This window comes from Oncorhynchus masou, chromosome 18, assembly GCF_036934945.1.
Source record: "Oncorhynchus masou masou isolate Uvic2021 chromosome 18, UVic_Omas_1.1, whole genome shotgun sequence".
In the NCBI taxonomy this organism is placed as follows: Eukaryota; Metazoa; Chordata; class Actinopteri; order Salmoniformes; family Salmonidae; genus Oncorhynchus; species Oncorhynchus masou.
The window spans coordinates 9,660,546-9,683,421 of NC_088229.1; the positions used below are offsets into that span (position 1 = coordinate 9,660,546).

Below are 22,876 nucleotides of genomic sequence, written 5' to 3' on the forward strand. Positions count from 1 at the left end.
GAGAGGCTCTTAGCTACACCGCAGCGTCCACCGAGAGGCTCTTAGCTACACCGCAGCGTCCACCGAGAGGCTCTTAGCTACACCGCGGCATCCACCGAGAGGCTCTTAGCTACACCGCGGCATCCACCGAGAGGCTCTTAGCTACACCGCAGCATCCACCGAGAGGCTCTTAGCTACACCGCGGCATCCACCGAGAGGCTCTTAGCTACACCGCAGCATCCACCGAGAGGCTCTTAGCTACACCGCGGCATCCACCGAGAGGCTCTTAGCTACACCGCGGCATCCACCGAGAGGCTCTTAGCTACACCGCGGCATCCACCGAGAGGCTCTTAGCTACACCGCGGCATCCACCGAGAAGCCCTTGCTGCCAAGAAATGCCTGACAGATTGAAAGACGTTTTGGACACAACAGTGAAAATGGTTAACTTTGTTAAAGCAAGGCCCCTGAACTCTCGTGTATTTTCTGCATTATGCTTTCACAACATACAGAGGTGCTCTGGTTATCAAGGGACAAAGTATTGACACATTTAAAAAAATTGAGACGAGCTTGAAGTTTTCTTTACTGACCATAATTTTCACTTGTCTGACCGCTTGCATGATGACAAGTTTCTCACACGACTGGCTAATCTGGGTGATGTTTTTTTCCTCTCCTGAATGATCTGAATCTAGGATTACAGGGATTCTCTGCAACTAAACTCAGCAAAAAAAGAAACGTCTTCTCATTGTCAACTGCATTTATTGTCAGCAAACTTAACATGTAAATAAAAAATGTAAATATTTTTATGAACATAAGATTTAACAACAGACAAACTGAACAAGTTCCACAGCCATGTGGCTAACAGACATGGAATAATGTGTCCATGAACAAAGGTGGGGGGGTCAAAATCAAAAGTCATTATCTGATGTGGCCACCAGCTACATTAAGTACTGCAGTGCATCTCCTCCTCATGGACTGCACCAGATTTGCCAGTTCTTGCTGTGAGATGTTACCCCACTCTTCCACCAAGGCACCTGCAAGTTCCCGGACATTTCAGGTGGGGGGGCCCTAGATCAGGGCTCGTCGCTGGCCATGGCAGAACACAGACATTCCTGTCTTGAAGGAAATCACGCACAGAACGAGCAGTATGGCTGGTGGCATTGTCATGCTGGAGGGTCATGTCAGGATGAGCCTGCAGGAAGGGTACCACATGAGGGAGGAGGATGTCTTCCCTGTAACTCACAGCGTTGAGATTGCCTGCGATGACAACAAGCTCAGTCCGATGATGCTGTGACACACCGCACCAGACCATGACGACCCTCCACCTCCAAATCGATCCCTCTCCAGAGTACATGTCTTGGTGTAACACTCATTCCTTCAACGATAAACACGAATCTGACCATCACCCCTGGTGAGACAACACAGCGACTTGTCAGTGAAGAGCACTTTTTGCCAGTCCTGCCTGGTCCAGCGACGGTGGGTTTGTTCCCAGGCGATGTTGTCCGTGATGTCTGGTGAGGACCTGCCTTAAAACAGGCCTACAAGCCCTCAGTCCAGCCTCTCAGCCTATTGCGGACAGTCTGAGCACTGATGGAGGGACTGTGCGTTCCTGGTGTAACTCGGGCAGTTGTTGTTGCCATCCTGTACCTGTCCCGCAGGTGTGATGTTCGGATGTACCGATCCTGTGTAGGTTTTGTTACACGTCCACTGCGAGGACAATCAGCTGTCCGTCCTGTCTCCCTGTAGCGCTGTCTAGGCATCTCACAGTACAGACATTGCAATTTATTGCCCTGGCCACATCTTCAGTCCTCATACCTTCTTGCAGCATGACTAAGGCACGTTCACACAGATCCACTTACCGATATCTGAACAAGAGCCTCATGTTATTTAATCAGAAGCCACTGCCAGATTTCTGGATTGGGCTGCGCTCAGTATCCTGCCTTGGCAAATCGCACTGTTAAGGCACTGATTGCAACCACGTACCTATGTGGGAGTGGGTTCTCGGCCCTCACTAGCATGAAAACTAAATACAGGCACAGGCTGTGTGTGGAAAATGATTTAAGACTGAGACTCTCTCCAGTATAACCCAACATTGCAGAGTTACGTGCATCCTTTCAAGCACAGCCTTCTCATTAACCTGTGGTGAGTTATTCACAATTTTTGAGGAACAAAAGGTGTTATATGTAAGGTGGTTAAATAAAGAGCAAAATTATTGATTATTATTATTTGTGCCCTGGTCCTATAAGAGTTCTGTCACTTCCCACGAGCCAGGTTGTGACAAAAACTCACTCATTCTTATGTTTAATAAATGTATCATATAGTGTGTGTGCGGCAGGCTTACGATGATGACAAAAAACAACATTTGAGAGTGTGCTGACCCTGGTGCTAGAGGGGGTACACAGCTGGAGGTTGTTCTAGAACCACTGCTCTAGAACATAGTAGTAGGCAGGCTTGACAAGTACACTCACCCCACAAACTTGTTCATGTACCAGCGCTGCTCAGGCACCTGGCGAGGGATCTGATTGGTGCGGACGGGGTTATCGTACGGCTGCTTGCGGAAGCCAAAGTAGTAGCCCAAGTAAACCAGCGGCATGGAGATACCGAACCACATGCAGAGTAGAGCCAGCATGGTGGTGAAGGGGACCTGAGGAGAGAGGGGGGAGATGGTGTGATTGATGTCAACACAATACATCACAGTCCTATTTCAACTAAGAGATATAGTCCTTACAATGCTGTGAGGTAGACACCAACACCTGTCCGAGTTATGACAGTGAGTGCCTGTATATAGTGAATGTGTTGTTGCTATTCAGTGGGCCTGTATATAGTGAATGTGTTGTTGCTATACAGTGTGCCTGTATATAGTGAATGTGTTGTTGCTATACAGTGTGCCTGTATATAGTGAATGTGTTGTTGCTATACAGTGGGCCTGTATATAGTGAATGTGTTGTTGCTATACAGTGTGCCTGTATATAGTGAATGTGTTGTTTCTATACAGTGGGCCTGTACATAGTGAATGTGTTGTTGCTATACAGTGGGCCTGTATATAGTGAATGTGTTGCTATACAGTGGGCCTGTATATAGTGAATGTGTTGTTTCTATACAGTGGGCCTGTACATAGTGAATGTGTTGTTGCTATACAGTGGGCCTGTGTATAGTGAATGTGTTGTTGCTATACAGTGGGCCTGTATATAGTGAATGTGTTGTTGCTATACAGTGGGCCTGTGTATAGTGAATGTGTTGTTGCTATACAGTGGGCCTGTATATAGTGAATGTGTTGTTGCTATACAGTTGGCCTGTATATAGTGAATGTGTTGTTGCTATACAGTGGGCCTGTATATAGTGAATGTGTTGTTGCTATACAGTGGGCCTGTACATAGTGAATGTGTTGTTGCTATACAGTGGGCCTGTACATAGTGAATGTGTTGTTGCTATACAGTGGGCCTGTACATAGTGAATGTGTTGTTGCTATACAGTGGGCCTGTACATAGTGAATGTGTTGTTGCTATACAGTGGGCCTGTACATAGTGAATGTGTTGTTGCTATACAGTGGGCCTGTATATAGTGAATGTGTTGTTGCTATACAGTGGGCCTGTATATAGTGAATGTGTTGTTGCTATACAGTTGGCCTGTGTATAGTGAATGTGTTGTTGCTATACAGTGTGCCTGTATATAGTGAATGTGTTGTTGTTATACAGTGTGCCTGTATATAGTGAATGTGTTGTTGCTATACAGTGTGCCTGTATATAGTGAATGTGTTGTTGCTATACAGTGGGCCTGTGTATAGTGAATGTGTTGTTGCTATACAGTGGGCCTGTATATAGTGAATGTGTTGTTGCTATACAGTGGGCCTGTGTACAGTGAATGTGTTGTTGCTATACAGTGGGCCTGTATATAGTGAATGTGTTCTTGCTATACAGTGGGCCTGTATGGAGGAGACTAGCTAGCTCACGGCTCCAGACGAGTGCTCTCCCCAGATGAAACAGTTGAGAACGAAGCAGATGCAGAAGACCACGGCAGGGTACAGAGTGGCCGTCTGCAGGCAGAGCGGAGGAGAAACAGTCCCACATGAACAGTAGGCAACAGGACACTAAGTTTCCTTAAACAAACAGCATTAGCCATTGATAGCATCCATTTGTAGTACTCACACAGAACGCTCCCTTCTTCCACCGATGGCCTTTCAGCGTGCGGTAGAGTCTGCCAGCGAAGTATCCACCGAACACACTAGGAAGAGAAAACAGTCATACGGATGGCTATCCCACAGCGTATAGACCATAGCCAGAGGCCCCAGTCCCAAATGGACCCCTAAGCTCTATACTACACCCAATTTCTGTGTGGATATCTGAGAGGATTTGATAGGTGTAAGCAACATGTAAAAATCGCTCGCTCCACCACACCCTCTGACAAGCTAGGTGGAAGTCCCCCCCCCCCATACTGCTTATACTTATCAAAATGTCCACAAGTGGGATTGGGCGAGAGAAATAAGGAGGGCGACTCTCGTGTCTTACCCCATGAACATAAACAGGAAGCAGGAAGTGGTCATCAGGGCCCCTCTACTGGAAGGCGACAGCATTCCCAACATGGCCACGACTACAGGAGAGATAACACAGCAGCATCAGCCCCATGTCACAGAGACAAACACGACCACGCTTTCATCTCCAGTTGTGGTGGATGACCCATATCCAGACATTACAATGCACGTCCTCGATGGAAATGCCAGTTGGTAGAGAAGAGTACTAATTGAAGAGGTTTTAGGAGTCCCGTCTTTTACAGCCCACTTACAGATAACGATGAGGATCATGCAGAAGAGCTGTATGCCCGAGCCCAGCAGAGAGCTGAGGATCATGGGATACTGTGGAGGTCTGAACACGTCGCCATGGACATTCTTCCAGCCCGACTCCTCCATGGTGTCCTCCTAACGGAGACAGACATGGGTATTTTACAGACACTAACCCACATTCATTCACACAACATGAAGAAGCAAATACCTTTCTAGAGAGGGTGAACACAACACGTCGCATTTTGAAATCTCTGCAGTCTCACACTTATTTAACGGAGTCTCTCTCTCTCTCTCTGCAGCTACAGACACAAAGTGATGTCAGAAGCCAAAGCCATGTCATATTTAGCAGAGTGAGTGGGGTCTCTTACTATGTCATCCTCTCTGTTGTAGTTGGCGATGTCCTTCCTCAGGGTCCTGATGATGATCATACTGAGGATCCCAGAGAGGAAGAAGACCACCACCACTGAGTTGACGATGGAGAACCAGTGGATCTGCACATCGCTCATGGTCAGGTAGGTGTCCCAGCGAGATGCCCACTTCACCTGGCTCTCCTACAGGGCAGACAAACGGTCTCCGTTTCTATTTCTTTAGGAAGGGGAGTCCTTAATGAGACCCAAGGGCTCTTTATCTAGAGAACCTTGCATTACAAGACAACCAATTACACAATCAAGGAGCCTAGCAAACAAAGAAGAATATATTTAACAAAAACAAATAACCGCATTCCTCAGTGAAGAGGTCCATTAACAACAACGTTGCCAGCCAAGTCAAGTGACATTCTATTTAAAGTGCATCACAACGTTTCACATTTTAGAGGAAAATCTAAAATCTTTGCCGTTGCTAAAAACCTAAAGATAGAACATGAAGAGAAGGGCCGTGCCTCTTACCTCCCAGCGGACAGAGTAGGTGAAGAGAACCTCATTGTCCTTGGAGGGATCAATCTCCTGAGGAGCTGAGTTAGTGGCCTCAGGCAGGGTACACGATCCCTTATCAGCCACCTTTAGGTCTGCAGAGGGATCCATACAGAGAGTTAACATAGAGAAGGGGAAGAATAGAAACACACGCTGTATTTCACAGGAGGTTGGTGGCACGTGGTAATAACTGGAGCGGAATAGGTGGAACGGTATCAACATGGTTTCCATGCGTTTGAAGCCATTCGCGCCGTTCCAGACATTATTATGAGCCGTCCTCCACTCCTGTATTTTTTTAATGCTTGAATACACTGTTTATTGGGCTCAAATAACCCATTCGTACCTCAGGAAGGACACTAACTTACCCTCCACCTTGACACTCTGGGGAACCACCTCAAAACGAACAACTCTGTAGTTGTGCTCTTCCCCCTCCTCCAGCTTCTCCTTGTGGTAGTAGATGATGAAGGACAGGTGGTTGTGGAGGTAGAACTATAGTAGAGACAACATACTGTAGGACAGGTGGTTGTGGAGGTAGAACTATAGTAGAGACACAACATACTGTAGAACAGGTAGAACTATAGTAGAGACAACATACTGTAGGACAAGTAGAACTATAGTAGACACAACATACTGTAGGACAGGTAGAACTATAGTAGAGACAACATACTGTAGGACAAGTAGAACTATAGTAGAGACAACATACTGTAAGACAGGTAGAACTATAGAGACAACATACTGTAGGACAGGTAAAACTATAGTAGAGACACAACATACTGTAGGACAGGTACCAGAGAGAACAGAACACAAAACACCCTAAAGCAGGGTTTCTTAAACTATGGTTTGACTTGGGACCCAAAGTAGGCCCTGGGCATGTGAGAGGATTGTGAGTTATCTATAAATTTGGGTTGTTGAAGAACAAGTTTGGTCTCGGGTGGACGGTCAAGTTGTCATTTGGGCCTCAAGCTGAAAAAAATGTTAAGATCCCCTGCCCAACCAGATCTGTTCTATAAAAACAAATGGTATATCTAAAAAAAAACCTACTGTCTTCACATGTGAAAAGTGTAGGGGGTGAAATAGAAGGATTCAGCATTCCACTCCCCTAATCTCATTCAGATGTGTCCACGCTCTCTCTCCACCCTTTAGTTATGCCCTTGTAAAGAGGTTCAGTACCTTGCTGTTGTCAGTGAAGCCCAACCTGTAGCCGTGTTCAAACTGAACATCCTTCACCACCTCCTTGTCCTCAGCCCCTGCCTCTATGTTGGGGTTGAACTCCAGCCGAGTAGCCACTGGGAGGTTGTCTGCAATGCTGTGGGAGTTCAGCAGCATTTTACACAGTTACCTGATAAATGCGCTGCCTAAATTGTATTGATCCAATGGCAGATGATTCACAGGCATGTTGACTGTTTCTTGAGAAAGAGTAATGAGGAAAAGGGAACTCACAGGTGAACATAATACTCCTCCTGAATTCGCTCAGCCACCAGCTTACTCTGCTGCACGTTGAGTTTCAGCTTGGCACAAACCACCTCACACTTCCTGTCCTGGGTCATGAGCACCGAGTACAGGGTGTTGACAATACGGTCCCCGCGTAACACCTCCCCTGCGCACACACACACACACACACAACAACACGTCAGTAGGACTTCTTGGTGATGGGCCTTGAGGTGCAACAGATGATAATAAATCACATACAAAGACATATCATCAGCGAATACACACAGTACACAAGCAAAGAGCAAACCTTCCAAACAGCGACACAAGACGCTTGGAACAACATCTGCACGAGAGGAGAGCAGAGAGAGATGCTTACTTACCCAGGTTCTCTGCTTTGTAGACCACTTTATCAGGCTGACAGAAGGGCAAGGAGTAGTATTCATAGGGTAGCTGAGTCCGGGAGCTGGTCAGCTTCACGGCCTGGTGGGTGGGGGGGGGAAATCAATATGCACATTCATTTGAGTGACTGACTGCCTGACCTGCCAACTGCATGCAAATAGACTACACAACCAATACCGAGTTTTCACCTCAGTCTGCCTTGGAAAAGCATTTGAGCTAAACAGGCTTTTGTCTCTGTATCAAAATGAGGTTATGATAACATACATCCTCATACTTAGAAAACCAAACAACGGCAACTTAGTAAATCCATAAAAAGCCAAGGCAGAAACAAACACAGCCAAAAAAACAAACAGTAGAATATTATGCTGATTAGACATAAAAAGGCTAGGAGGAGTAGGACACGTTTCTGCTTAGTTTACCTTAATCTCTACAGCACTGTTCTGGTGGAAGTTCATAGGAGCAACTCCAGGCACGTAAAAGGCCTGGACTCCTCCAGGCAACAAGGACAACAACAGAAGGGCCAACCACGTCGCCTGCAACACACAGACAGACTAGTTGCTACATACCCACAATGGAAATTGAGCAATCAATGGAGAATGGAGAGTGGAGGCGCCGTCGGGCCATGAGGTGCAACAGATGATAATAAATCACATACAAAGACAAATCATCAGCAAATCATCAGCAAGTACACAAGCAAAAAGCTTGAGACACATTTTTCATCCTGAGATGATGGTAATCAGATTCAAATGTAGTAGGTTTATTGGTGCACAGTATCAAGCACAATCCAAGATGTCTCAATCACTCTCAAAACTTTGAGAGTGTACTTAGCATGGACCTACAGTATGGCGCATCTAACCAGTTACAGTGGCTAGACCGCAGGCCTACACAGCCCACTGATGGTATAGAAACACCTTAATATCTCAACATGATCTTGTGGATTATTTACTGTATGCTTAAGGGTGTTACAATAACACTGCATGACATATTAGAACAATACATCATTTTAAAGCTGGGGTGAGAGGTCACCTTAACCAGGGTTTCCAGATCCAGGTTAAACCTAGTACTGGACAACAACAAAATGTACAGGTGGGAAATTGCATTGAAAGTGCAGGCTATATAAATCCCTTTCACTTAGATTGAGAGAGCTCAAGATTTAGCAGGCAAACATAGGCCTTCTACTAAAACTAAAATGTCACACCAGTCAAACTGGATTTTCCTTTCCTGTCTGGAGTGCTTGAAAAACCACTGTATCCATGACTCTAATCAGACAGTAACTATTCTGCATTGGTTCTGGGGATGGGTGGGGGACAAGCATGAACATTCTTTGTTAGCAGTGAAACGTTTAAACACTGAACAGATACATGTTGATAAAAACAGTAACAAACCAAACAACCCAACGCAGCCAAAGTTATCGTATTAATCTCATTTCAAATGATTCATTTGTTAGGCAGCTACAGGTGTTTGTTAGCTACCTCTGTATAAAAATGAGTATGACAATATCCACACTCACAATAGCACACTTAACTAGCTAACGTTAACTAAATAGCTAGGTGACATTAGTAAATTGTTTTGATGTGAATGTCAACAAAATACGCCACATAGAAACTCAAGGAGATCACCTTTGGCTACATTTATATAATACACACAAAGCGAAAATGCATAACTAGCCAGCGAACCACGTAACGTTAGCATTCGCCACGTAACGTTAGCTAACTAAACTGGCTCTGGTGCTCGAACTAGCCAACTACCACATGAAAACGACCTGCTTTGCATTCCCAGTTGCTACAAACGTTTAGAAAGCGTATGCGTAGCTAATGTTAGATTATGATTGAGACTAATTCACTAGCCAAGTTAGCTAACCTTACATTTCTGTAGGAGGTTGTTGGCTAGACAGATAACAGCCCAGCTACGCAAAAGCCAAGGGCTACGAAGTCAAGTATTACTGTTAACTGTCAACCGTAACGGTAACCGAAATACATTTCCTTTCTGATCAACATACAGTAAGAATTACGGAATATTATTGTATTGTGGATTTACGCTTGAAAACACGTTTGACAAGTTAGCTAGTTAGCGTCGTCAACACTAGCCTACTACTAGCACTTCAGCACCATTGACAAACCAACAATGTAGAAGGACACCACATTTAAATTCCGTTAAATCATAACTTTTTATTTCACTTGATAAAGTAAACTCGGATATGAAGAATAACACAACAATATGCTTGTAGTTGAAGGTAGACAGTGAAATCTGACAGATGTTTGAAGAACAAATTTGTATTGCTTCCCACTTACCATCGCCGCGGCCGCCATCTTGAATACACGTGTCATTCGTGACGTGAGAGGAACCAAAATCCGTTCGCCCCGGTCGTCATACTGAGGAGTCTGGCGAATCAATGATGCCAATTTAGCAATTATGTTGTTAGATTTGGCAAATTTTCAGACTACACTGGCAACTTATTTTTTCTCAAACAGCACCTAACAACAGATTTAGCTACTTTTAAAAAATGTATTTGGAACTTTTAGCAACTTTTGAAAAGTGACTCAAACGCTTAAAATGCACGCATTTTCCATCTAAATGACACAAAACCGATTTTTCTCTGTCACACACAAAAGTGCATTGTGAGTGACCTCGGCAGCTCGTGCACAGGCAGCAGAAGGCCAGCTGCAATTTTAGCAAATTTCAAATCATTCTTGGCTGACTGCAGCAGCAGTAGTATGCGTTCAATGAGACAAACCCAATGAATATAGTTGGTCACAAATGTTTGATCTTGAACAGAACTTAAAACAAAAATCAACATATCTCAATCAAAATTGTACAGCCAGAAGTACAGAAAAGAGTGGGAGTCTACCTGAATTGAAAGGGTGGTTGAAGTCAGTAATTGGGGATGATTGTCGGGCATACTGTGCATACTGCAAATCAGATATGCTTGCAAAAATGTATGACATCAAAAAACATTGCATATAAATAAATCAAAACCATACAACCCCTCAACACAGTCTACATTACCACAGTTGGTTAAGAAAGTGGATAACTGCAAGAGCGCAGAAGCTACTATGGCAACGGCCATTGCAGAGCATTGTTCGCTGCGACCATGCAACCATTTAAGTATGGCTTGCAAAGCTGCCTTTTCAGATTCTGTGGCAGCAACAAACTTCCAAGTGCACAGAAATGATTAGGGGAGTACTGGCTTCTTATTTTCTCCAAAGGGGGGGTGAGAAGTTCAGTCTCCTTTTGGATGAGTCCACTGATGTCAGTGTCTCCACATACCTGGGTGTGGTGATTCAGTATTTCAGTGCTAAAAAATAACCGGTGTCCACATTTCTCGGGCTGGTTGAATTGGAGGGGGGCGATGCCAGATCAATAGCAAAGGCGGTAGTTGAGTTCCTTGAGAGCTTTAAAAAAGAAAATCTTCAGGGTATTGGAACTAATGCGTCCATGATGACTGGGGTGCACAACAAAGGAAGAATGTGCATTGCCCAATTTGATACTCATCCGCTGTGTGTGCCAGTCTTTACTTTGTCAGTGCAGCATCCAAAGAAACCATCCCTAGGAGTGTTGAGTACTTAAACCATCCCTAGGAGTGTTGAGTACTTAAACCATCCCTAGGAGTGTTGAGTACTTAAACCATCCCTAGGAATGTTGAGTACTTAAACCATCCCTAGGAGTGTTGAGTACTTAAACCATCCCTAAGAGTGTTGAGTACTTAAACCATCCCTAGGAGTGTTGAGTACTTAAACCATCCCTAGGAGTGTTGAGTACTTAAACCATCCCTAGGAGTGTTGAGTACTTAAACCATCCCTAGGAGTGTTGAGTACTTAAACCATCCCTAGGAGTGTTGAGTACTTAAACCATCCCTAGGAGTGTTGAGTACTTAAACCATCCCTAGGAGTGTTGAGTACTTAAACCATCCCTAGGAGTGTTGAGTACTTAAACCATCCCTAGGAGTGTTGAGTACTTAAACCATCCCTAGGAGTGTTGAGTACTTAAACCATCCCTAGGAGTGTTGAGTACTTAAACCATCCCTAGGAGTGTTGAGTACTTAAACCATCCCTAGGAGTGTTGAGTACTTAAACCATCCCTAGGAGTGTTGAGTACTTAATCAGGGTCTTAATCAGGGTCTTAATCAGGGAAACCATCCCTAGGAGTGTTGAGTACTTAATCAGGGAAACCTACAACTGGTTTTCCATTTCCCCAAAGCGGCGCAAGGTGTACAAAGCGGTGTATGACACCACTAATTGTGGCCAGAAACCCCTGCAGACTACCAGTGTGTGCCACATTTTGGCTATCGATTGAGCCTGCAGTAACTCGTATATTGAGCCAGTGGGAAGAACTGAAACTCCACTTTGAGTTGACCAAGGCCAGTGAGCGTTGATACATGGTGGATGTGCTCCACGCCACGTACATGGACAAGACCAACTATGTCAACCTGACATTCTGGAAATCAATCCTGTCCGACGTACAAGTAGCAGTGAAGTCATTTGAGGGAGGAGCAAACAGATCCTGTCAAGCTTTTGGACAATCTGGTACACCTCTTAACATCAATTTGCAGCAGAGTAGTCAACCCTATGGCAAAAAAATGTATGTCCTGAAGGATGCCATTGATGGACATCTCAGTCCATCACCATACCTTCGGTAACTTTTCGAGAGCACGGTGTACCAACAGTCTTGAGCCAGGGGTCAAGAAGGTCATTCGGAGATGGTGCATCAACTACGTTGTTGCTTTAAGCAAGGAGCTGCAAGCAAGGCTCCCAGACAACCTTGAAGCCTTGTGACACATGGCCTTGTTCAGTGTTAAGGAAACGCTAAAGCACAATAAAGGCACCACTGAAATGATTAAAGTAGTTGAGCTACTGGGATACCAGCCCCAAACAAATGATCAAATTGTTTCCCAATGGAGAAACATCCATCTGTTTAGGTGTTTAACTGAAAATACAGTCGAGTTTTGGAGTGAAGTCAGTAACTACACGGAATCTTCCGGGTCAAATCCATTTGAAGAACTGTGCAAAGCTGCACTCGCTGCCCTCTCCTTGCTACACTCAAATGCAGAGGTTGAGCGGCTATTCAGCCAAATGAGTGTGTTCAAGTCAAAGTTAAGAAATAGAATGTCACTGCACACACTCAACTCCATACTCCTGGTGAGGTATGGACTGAAGCTGACTGGTGATACCTGTTACCAGCATAAACTACCAAGAGAAGTTCTGCAGCAGTTTGGCACCACAGCAGCGTACAGCTTTAAGGCCAGCTCCATCCTCTTCTGTTGGTTCCAGCTCCGTGACAAAGCAGTTGGACAGTGAAGATGAAGAGGATTTCCTTGCCAATCTATGACTCATCATATCTACAGTACGTATGCAAGGAGTGGGCTTTCTGGAACTGGCGGAGACACACTGCTGATGGTGGCAGTGTGCACTGCAGTGTGAGCGAGAACAGTGGCAATATCTGGAGGAAACCAGTAAACAGCTCTCCAGCCCAGCAGCACCACAACCTGGAGAAAACTGGAAGCCTAGCGCACACATCCTTATTTGAGTTAAGTTGCTTGTTCAATAAGATAGCATATACAGTACCTTGTTATTAGCTTGTACCGATAATTGTTGATCAGTTCGATAGTTCGATAACTACCAATGCACTGCTTAAAACTGTAATTGTTCAGAATGTGTAGGTTTACTAGTTAAAAAGAACATTTTAAAAATGGAATTGTTCAATAATGTGTAACTGTTCGAAAATTCAATGTGTTGTGTTTAAAAATTTAAAATATCGGATCATATAAAATGTGTTGGGTTTAAATTACTTTTACAAATAAAAATATGTGATAGTAAACAAACAAATCTAAACTAACAAATGTCAAATCATATTTTTTGCCGAGATGGCCAGTCAATTTGAGTAACGTTATTGTGTATTCTACGTAACAAGGCAGTTTTACGTTATTACGTAATGACCTCATCACGCAATGACAATGTCATTTAGCAACTTCTAGCAACAAATTGACCTGCCGCTAGCAACTTCCCCTGAAAATTAGTTGGCAACACTGCTGGCGATACTACAGTTTAACTGACGCCAAGCCCAGAAAGACAATTTCCATAGACACCCCAATGGAGAAGTCCATACTATTTTTTCCTAAAAACAGTCCCTCTGTTCATTGTGTTAGAGGATAATACATTACCTATCATGTTAAACAGTCCCTCCATTTTTTGTGTTAGAGAATGATACCAATCATGTTAAACAGTCCCTCTGTTTGTGTTAGAGAATGATATCAATCATGTTAAACAGTCCCTCCGTTCATTGTGTCAGAGAATGATATGAATCATGTTAAACAGTCCCTCTGTTTGTGTGAGAGAATGACACATTACCTATCATGTTAAACAGTCCCTCTGTTCATTGTGTTAGAGAATGATATGAATCATGTTAAACAGTCCCTCTGTTTGTGTTAGAAGATAATACATTACCTATCATGTTAAACAGTCCCTCTGTTTGTGTTAGAGAATGATATCAATCATGTTAAACAGTCCCTCAGTTCATTGTGTGAGAGAATGACACATTACCTATCATGTTAAACAGTCCCTCTGTTTAAACAGTCCCTCTGTGGGGTGGCAGGGTAGCCTGGTGGTTAGAGCGTTGGATTAGTAACCGAAAGGTTGCAAGTTCGAATCCCCGAGCTGACAAGGTACAAATCTGTCGTTCTGCCCCTGAACAGGCAGTTAACCCACTGTTCCTAGGCCGTCATTGAAAATAAGAATTTGTTCTTAACTGACTTGCCTAGTAAAATAAAGGTTAAATAAAAAATCATTGTGTTAGAGAATGATATGAATCATGTTAAAAAGTCCCTCTGTTTGTGTTAGAAGATAATACATTACCTATCATGTTAAACAGTCCCTCTGTTTGTGTTAGAGAATGATATCAATCATGTTAAACAGTCCCTCAGTTCATTGTGTTAGAGAATGATACCAATCATGTTGCTATCTTTGGTCCACTGCTCCCAGGCTAGCAGCACTTCCCATGCCCCTCTCCTCTCTATCTCTGTACACACAGCATAGTGACTGCTCTGGATGTGTGTCCTCTCCCTCCACTGAAACAAACACACACTGGCTACTGACTGTTGGGAAAGTACAACACAGAGGAATGAGGCCCATTAGGTCATTTTCCTTTCAACCCAGGAAGAATGTCACTGTGTTGATGTTCTTTCAGTTTCTGCTAAATGTGTCCAGACGTAACCCCTAAACCGTGCCTATCCAGTGTGCAGTCGTGTAGAACTGAAAGATTTGGATGAGTATGGTAGTACCGGAACTAATTTACCTCTGAGAGGCTTGGTGTGGCTAAGTATTTTTTTTCCTCCATAGAAATAGAATGACAATCATTGATAATACATTATAGAATGATATTAATCATCTAATTCAGTTTTTTTCTGCGACTTATTTGGGCCAAAGGGGTTTAAATAAAACTTTAGAATTGTGTCCAGGCTAGTGGGAACTGTGTGTAAATGGGAAGGGATGCTGCGCCTGCCATTATTGTCCCTCTGTTGAGGTGTTTGAGCGCTATGCGCCCTCTAGTGGCCGTTCTCCAGTGGTACATGGTGACAGCGGTGAGTTTAAGTGTCTGGTTCAGTCTAAAAAAAAAAAAAAAAAAAAGATCTATTCACATTTTATTTGTCACATGCTCCGAAACAACAGGTGTAGCAGATCTTACAGTGAAATGCTTACTTACAAGCCCTTAACCAACAATGCAGTTAAGAAAAACAAGTTATGAAAGTATTTACTAAAATAAACTGAAGTTAAAATTATAAATAATTAAAGAGCAACAATAAAACAACAGTAGCGAGGCTATATACAGGGGGTACCGGTACAGAATCAATCTGTGGGGGCACAGGTTAGTCGAGGTAATTGAGGTAATATGTACATGTAGGTAGAGTACATCTCTGCTCCAGGACCTCCTGTCTGTTTCAAGCCCAGTCCAGCTCGCTCTTCCAGTGGGTAAAACACAAACTTATACACAGTTACAGTCTAACACACACACACACACACACACACACACACACACACACACACACACACACACACACACACACACACACACACACACACACACACACACACACACACACACACACACACACACACACACACACACACACACACACACACACACACACACAGAGTCTGGTTGTGAAAAGCCAAACTGGTCAGTGAGGACTGATGCGCTGTGACCAAAAATTTATATAATCGCTTAGGTACTATTTTCACAAGTATGTGGTAAACTTTCACAACTCTTAGTACAAAACTCAAAACAGGTCATCAAAAGGCTGTTTTTTCCAAACTTGAAGCAGATTTTAATTTACTAAGTACAACACACAAAACCACACTAACTTTTTCACCAAACCTAATCAGTGTTTCACCTAGAAATACCTTTCATATTAAGAAATTGTTTTAAGTAAATATAAATATAAATATTAATTCAATATTAATATTAAGTAAATAGGTTTCATATGACTCTCTTCTCATTTGTTTAAATAGGGGAGGTACAGACCATAATTTAATCCAAATGCACTTAATGGTTAATCACTTAGCCATTTGGTTAACCTATAGATTTTAAACTGGTTTGTCTGCTATATATGGATTTTGAGAACTACAGAAAGAAAATATGTTTGTAAAGTATAACCCTACATAGTAACTGTCCACCCCCCCCAAAAAAAGGTATGTTTTACCATTACATTTTCAGTAAATGACAATGCATGTAAAGTCCCGAAACATGTTACAGTATGATCTATTGATGGTATACTCTGTTCTACCTTCAGAACTGACAGAAGACCCCATGGTGGTGGCCGTGTGCAGACCGACCAGCAGGAGTGCCCAATGGTAGAACTGGTGAGGGCCAAGAAAGATCCTTTGTTCGCGCCACCAAGGGCAATTCAAATGATTAAAGAGTCCAACCCAAAACAACGCCGGTGAAGGAGAGGTACTCGGAGCGGTCTTCTATGGTGTGTTTACGGACATATTCAATCTACCTGGAGGTGACAGCATTCACACCCCCATACACCCCCCAAGACACAACTATGACAAAACAACCAACAAAAATAGTACATAGTCAATGGTAGGAGTCGAGGGGAGGTACAGCACATCCCTTGGCAGTGGTACTGTAGGTTACTTTATTGACCTCAACCCAGTCTCTCCAAGCGTTCGCAGTCAGTCCACTGACACACCTACCAGATCACAGCAAAATCACAGTCTACTTGTAAAGAGCAATACTCAAATCATGAGGCATTAAAGCCTAAGAAACGGCATAATATTAAGAAATGCTATAGATGGAAGGAATGTAGTGTGGAAATAAACTGAAAAACATTGAGGTTGTGTTAAGGGAATTTTTATCAATGATGACTAATTATGTATACATTTCAATCAGGACTGATGAATCAGAATACTATTATGTTACTGTATATGTACTAATCAGAATACTATTATGTTACTGTATATGTATGAATTTTCTTTCTTGATCCCAGTACTGAATATAATGTGTGTGAATGTGGTCAAGAGTTAGAACAATGACTGTCTGTTCCTTGGTAGAAATGAATGAACGATATCTTCAGACTGGCTAGAATGCTTATCTACACAAGAAGACCTTGACTCATAAATTATATTAAATTGGTAACGAGACGATGGGGGAGGCTTGAGATACTGCCTTTGTACCAGGGTGGGAGAAGAGACGAGTTGGTACTGGAACTAATGACGTCATTTCCAGTTTATAACCTGTGGTAACCTGTATCGTGCTCAGTACTCTCGTGAATAAACTCTGCTGATTGACTTTAAGACTGGGCTCTGTCCATTTTTATAGAATAAGGGTCTTACAAATCCTTATGAATTGACAGAGTGTTTAATTTTAATTGGGTATTAAAACATAGAGCAATTTAATCCTTAACAGGTTGCCACTGGAGAGCACCGGTGGGTTACTTCTAGTATCCAGGTGACCCTGATTGGGCTTATTGGGATCACCTGCTGGATGACTATTTTAGGTTCCTCTGTGGGCTGGGCCAGTTGTTCAGGTCTTGTTCAGTGTTCTCGTGTGCCCTTGCGATGAGGACCCTAAGTAAATATTCTGGAGTTACCCTGCGTTTCGCTGCACTCGGGTCCGAGTTTGTACTAGCACTAATGTCACAGTATACCCAGAATACCTGAGCATACTCCTTCACTATGGTGATTCACTGAAAAATACAGAAAAAGACGGAACAGCGTGTCAGCAATCAGCTCAATGTAATTGTGGAATCCAGAGAAGCTAACCACCTCTGGGAAAATTGGAACACAAGTTATCTGTCCAAAACGGAGATGTACAAACCACTTGTCCAATCTTTTTGGCTCTATAACAAAAGAACAAACAGCAAAAACACAAGTCTTAGAATCAACTATTAAAGACTACCAGAACCCACTGGATTCTCCAATTACATTGAACTACAGCACAAAATACTAACCAAAAAAGGATGTATTCACCCTGCACACCCTAATTGACAAACAAACAGAACAAAGGAAAGTCTTATCATGCTTTGTTGATTTAAAAAACGCGTTTGACTCAATTTGGCATGAAGGTTTGCTATACAAATTGATGGAAAGTGTTGTTGGGAGAAAAACATGCGACATAAAATACACAAACAAGTGTGCGGTTAAAATTGGCAAGAAACACTAATTTCTTTCCACGGGGCTGGGGGTGAGACAGGGATGCCACTTGAGCCCCACTCTCTTCAACATATATATAAACTAATTGGTACTAGAACAGTCTGCAGCACCCGGCCTCACCCTACTAGAATCTGATGTCACATCTGTTACACTTGTCTCCAACTCCCACCAGGTGTCTCCCATCTCCCCTCATTATCCCGTGATTATTTATACCTGCGTTATCTGTTTGTCTGTTGCCAGTTCGTCTTGTCCTACCAGCAAGCTCCTATGCGCTAGTTTTTGCATTCTTTGTCGTCCCAGTTCTGCCTTTTCTACCTGTCCTGATCCTGCCTGCTGTTCTGTTCCTGCCTGCCTGCCTCTGATTTGGATTATGACCCTTTTCCTGCCTCGACTTACCTTTTGCCTGCCCCTCGTACTATAATAAACTCTGAGACTGGTACTATCCTCCTCCTGTGTCTGCATCTGGGTCATCTGGGTCAAATGCTCCCTAAAACACTTCTGCGAGCAGGCCTTTCTAATCAACCTGGCCCGGGTATCCTGTAAGGATATTGAGCTCATCCCGTCAGTCAGGATGCCTGGTCAATCTTTAAAAGTAATTTCCTCACCATCTTAGATAAGCATGCCCCGTTGCCTCCCCAGCTTCTCCTTCACCCAGACAGCAGATGTTATGAAACAGCTGCAAAACCTGGACCAGTACAAATCAGCTGGGCTAGACAATCTGGACCCTCTCTTTCTAAAACTATCCGCTGCCATTGTCGCAACCCCTATTACCAGCCTGTTCAACCTCTCATTCCTATCGTCCAAGATCCCTAAAGATTGGAAAGCTGCCACGGTCATCCCCCTCTTCAAAGGGGGTGACACCCTAGACCCAAACTGTTACAGACCTATATCCATCCTGCCCTTCCTATGTAAAGTCTTAGAAAGCCAAGTTAATAAACAGATCACTGACCATTTCGAATCCCACCGTACCTTCTCCGCTGTGCAATCCGGCTTCTGAGCCGGTCACAGGTGCACCTCAGCCACGCTCAAGACAGTACTGTGCAGCCGTCTTCATCGACCTGGCAAAGGTTTTCGACTCTGTCAATCGCCGTATTCTTATCGGCAGACGACTGACGACTGCCTCGCCTGGTTCACCAACTACTTTGCAGACAGAGTTCAGTGTGTCAAATCGGAGGGCATGTTGTCCGGACCTCTGGCAGTCTCTATGGGGGTACCACAGGGTTCAATTCTCGGGCTGACTCTTTTCTCTGTATACATCAATGATGTCGCTCTGATCCACCTCTACGCAGACAACACCATTCTGTATACTTCTGGCCCTTCCTTGGACACTGTGCTAACTAACCTCCAAATGAGCTTCAATGCCATACAACACTCCTACCGTGGCCTCCAACTGCTCTTAAACGCTAGTAAAACCAAATGCATGCTTTTTATCCGTTCGCTGCCTGCACCCGCCCACCCGACTAGCATCACCACCCTGGACGGTTCCGACCTCGAATATGTGGACAACTATAAATACCTAGGTGTCTGGATAGACTGTAAACCCTCCTTCCAGACTCAAATGAAACATCTCCAATACAAAATCAAATCTAGAATCTGCTTTATATTTCACAACAAAGCCTCCTTCACTAACGCCGCCAAACTTACCCTAGTAAAACTGACTATCCTACCGATCCTCGACTTCGGCGATGTCATCTACAAAATAGCTTCCAACACTCTACTCAGCAAATTAGATGTAGTCGATCACAGTGCCATCCGTTTTGTTACCAAATCACCTTATACCACCCACCACTGCAACCTGTATGCTCTAGTCGGCTGGCCCTTGCTACATATTCGTTGCCAGACCCACTGGCTCCAGGTCATCTACAAGTCTATGCTAGGTAAAGCTCCGCCTTATCTCAGTTCACTGGTCACGATAACAACACCCACCCGTAGCACACGTTCCAGCAGTATAGCTCACTGATCATCCCCAAAGCCAACATCTCATTTGGCTGCCTTTCCTTCCAGTTCTCTGCTGTCAGTGACTGGAATGAATTGCAAAAATCGCTGAAGTTGGAGACTTATTTCCCTCACCAACTTTAAACATCAACTATCTGAGCAGCTAACCGATCACTGCAGCTGTAGATAGTCCATCTGTAAATAGCCCAATCTACCTACCTCATCCCCACACTGTTTTAATTGTATCTACTTTTCTGCACACCAGTATCTCTACTTGCACATCATCATCTGCTCATTTGTCACTCCAGTGTTAATCTGCTAAATTGTAACTATTTGTTCCTATGGCCTATTTATTGCCTTACCTCCTCATGCCTTTTGCACACACAGTATATAGACTTTCTTTTTTCTACTGTGTCATTGACTTGTTTGTTATTGGCTTGTTTATCGTTTACTCCATGTGTAACTCTGTTGTTTTCTGCGTCACACTGCTTTGCTTTATCTTGGCCAGGTCGCAGTTGCAAATGAGAACTTGTTCTCAACTAGCCTACATGGTTAAATAAAGGTGAAATAAAATATAAAACCCAACGTGATCCCATGTTTCATGAGTTGAAATAAAAGATCTCAAAAATGTTCTCTCAAGTTGTGTGCACAAATTAGTTTACATCCCTGTTAGTGAGCAATGATTTGCAATGATAATCCACCTGACAGATTTGGCATATGAAGATGATTTAACAGCATGATCATTACACAGGTGCACCTTGTGCTGGGGACAATAAAAAGCCACTCTAAAATGTGCAGTTGTGTCACACAACACAATGCCACAGATGTCTCAAGTTTTGAGGGGGGGTACAATTGGCATGCTGACTGCAGGAATGTCCAAAAGAGCTGTTGCCAGAGAATATTTGTTATTTTCTCTACCATAAGCTGCCTCCAACGTCGTTTTCCAGAATTTGGCAGTACGTCCAACCTGCCTCACAAGCACAGACCACGTGTATGGCGTTGTGTGGGCAAGCATCCATTCTTAATACCAGCGAAGGGTAAAGAAAATATTTTGCCAAATATTGCAAAACCCCCTGTAGTTATAGTTGATAAGATGTTGTTTATGTTGTCTTGTTTAAGGTGGAAAACGTGATGTTGGGCGTGACGACAAAATATGAGGGACGTCAGTATGAAACAACAACATGCAACATTACAGTACCATCACCTCCAAGATGTGCTGTGGTTAAACACAACGTCTCAACACAGGCTTATTATTACAGAGAAGAAAAGAAAAACAAAGGTGAGTGATATGGCTCGTATCTTTGTTTGTAGTTTCCTCCTTTTCAGCTGGAATGAATTGGTGTTTACATGCTCCTGTATTGTGTCTGATTTTTACAGCCGTCCAAGTCTGGCCAATCCGGAAGAATGTCGGAGTCAATACTTCCTTTACGGAGGACATACCACGGAAGGAAGTGAACCGGTATACAGTGCCTTGCGAAAGTATTCAGCCCCCTTGAACTTTGCGACCTTTTGCCACATTTCAGGCTTCAAACATAAAGATATAAAACTGTATTTTTTTGTGAAGAATCAACAACAAGTGGGACACAATCATGAAGTGGAACGACATTTATTGGATATTTCAAACTTTTTTCAACAAATCAAAAACTGAAAAATTGGGCGTGCAAAATGATTCAGCCCCTTTACTTTCAGTGCAGCAAACTCTCTCCAGAAGTTCAGTGAGGATCTCTGAATGATCCAATGTTGACCTAAATGACTAATGATGATAAATACAATCCACCTGTGTGTAATCAAGTCTCCGTATAAATGCACCTGCACTGTGATAGTCTCAGAGGTCCGTTAAAAGCGCAGAGAGCATCATGAAGAACAAGGAACACACCAGGCAGGTCCGAGATACTGTTGTGAAGAAGTTTAAAGCCGGATTTGGATACAAAAAGATTTCCCAAGCTTTAAACATCCCAAGGAGCACTGTGCAAGCGATAATATTGAAATGGAAGGAGTATCAGACCACTGCAAATCTACCAAGACCTGGCTGTCCCTCTAAACTTTCAGCTCATACAAGGAGAAGACTGATCAGAGATGCAGCCAAGAGGCCCATGATCACTCTGGATGAACTGCAGAGATCTACAGCTGAGGTGGGAGACTCTGTCCATAGGACAACAATCAGTCGTATATTGCACAAATCTGGCCTTTATGGAAGAGTGGCAAGAAGAAAGCCATTTCTTAAAGATATCCATAAAAAGTGTCGTTTAAAGTTTGCCACAAGCCACCTGGGAGACACACCAAACATGTGGAAGAAGGTGCTCTGGTCAGATGAAACCAAAATTGAACTTTTTGGCAACAATGCAAAACGTTATGTTTGGTGTAAAAGCAACACAGCTCATCACCCTGAATACACCATACCCACTGTCAAACATGGTGGTGGCAGCATCATGGTTTGGGCCTGCTTTTCTTCAGCAGGGACAGGGGAGATGGTTAAAATTGATGGGAAGATGGATGGAGCCAAATACAGGACCATTCTGGAAGAAAACCTGATGCAGTCTGCAAAAGACCTGAGACTGGGACGGAGATTTGTCTTCCAACAAGACAATGATCCAAAACATAAAGCAAAATCTACAATGGAATGGTTAAAAAAAACATATCCAGGTGTTAGAATGGCCAAGTCAAAGTCCAGACTTGAATCCAATCGAGAATCTGTGGAAAGAACTGAAAACTGCTGTTCACAAATGCTCTCCATCCAACCTCACTGAGCTTGAGCTGTTTTGCAAGGAGGAATGGGAAAAAAATTCAGTCTCTCGATGTGC

At 43.5% G+C, this 22,876-nt stretch overlaps 1 protein-coding gene across 1 annotated transcript; it reads right to left on the minus strand.

Moving 5' to 3' along the window:
• Positions 1-2,435: 2,435 nt before the first annotated feature.
• On the minus strand, positions 2,436-9,824 carry LOC135503921 (transmembrane 9 superfamily member 4-like). Its single transcript, XM_064922109.1, has 13 exons — positions 9,783-9,824; positions 7,911-8,024; positions 7,473-7,572; positions 7,102-7,258; positions 6,832-6,967; positions 6,027-6,150; positions 5,638-5,756; positions 5,122-5,304; positions 4,756-4,888; positions 4,482-4,563; positions 4,122-4,197; positions 3,926-4,009; positions 2,436-2,620 (listed from the first exon to the last, which is right to left on the minus strand). The coding sequence occupies exons 1-13, from the start codon at positions 9,816-9,818 to the stop codon at positions 2,441-2,443; spliced, it is 1,524 nt and encodes a 507-aa protein (XP_064778181.1). The 5' UTR covers positions 9,819-9,824; the 3' UTR covers positions 2,436-2,440.
• Positions 9,825-22,876: the final 13,052 nt, after the last annotated feature.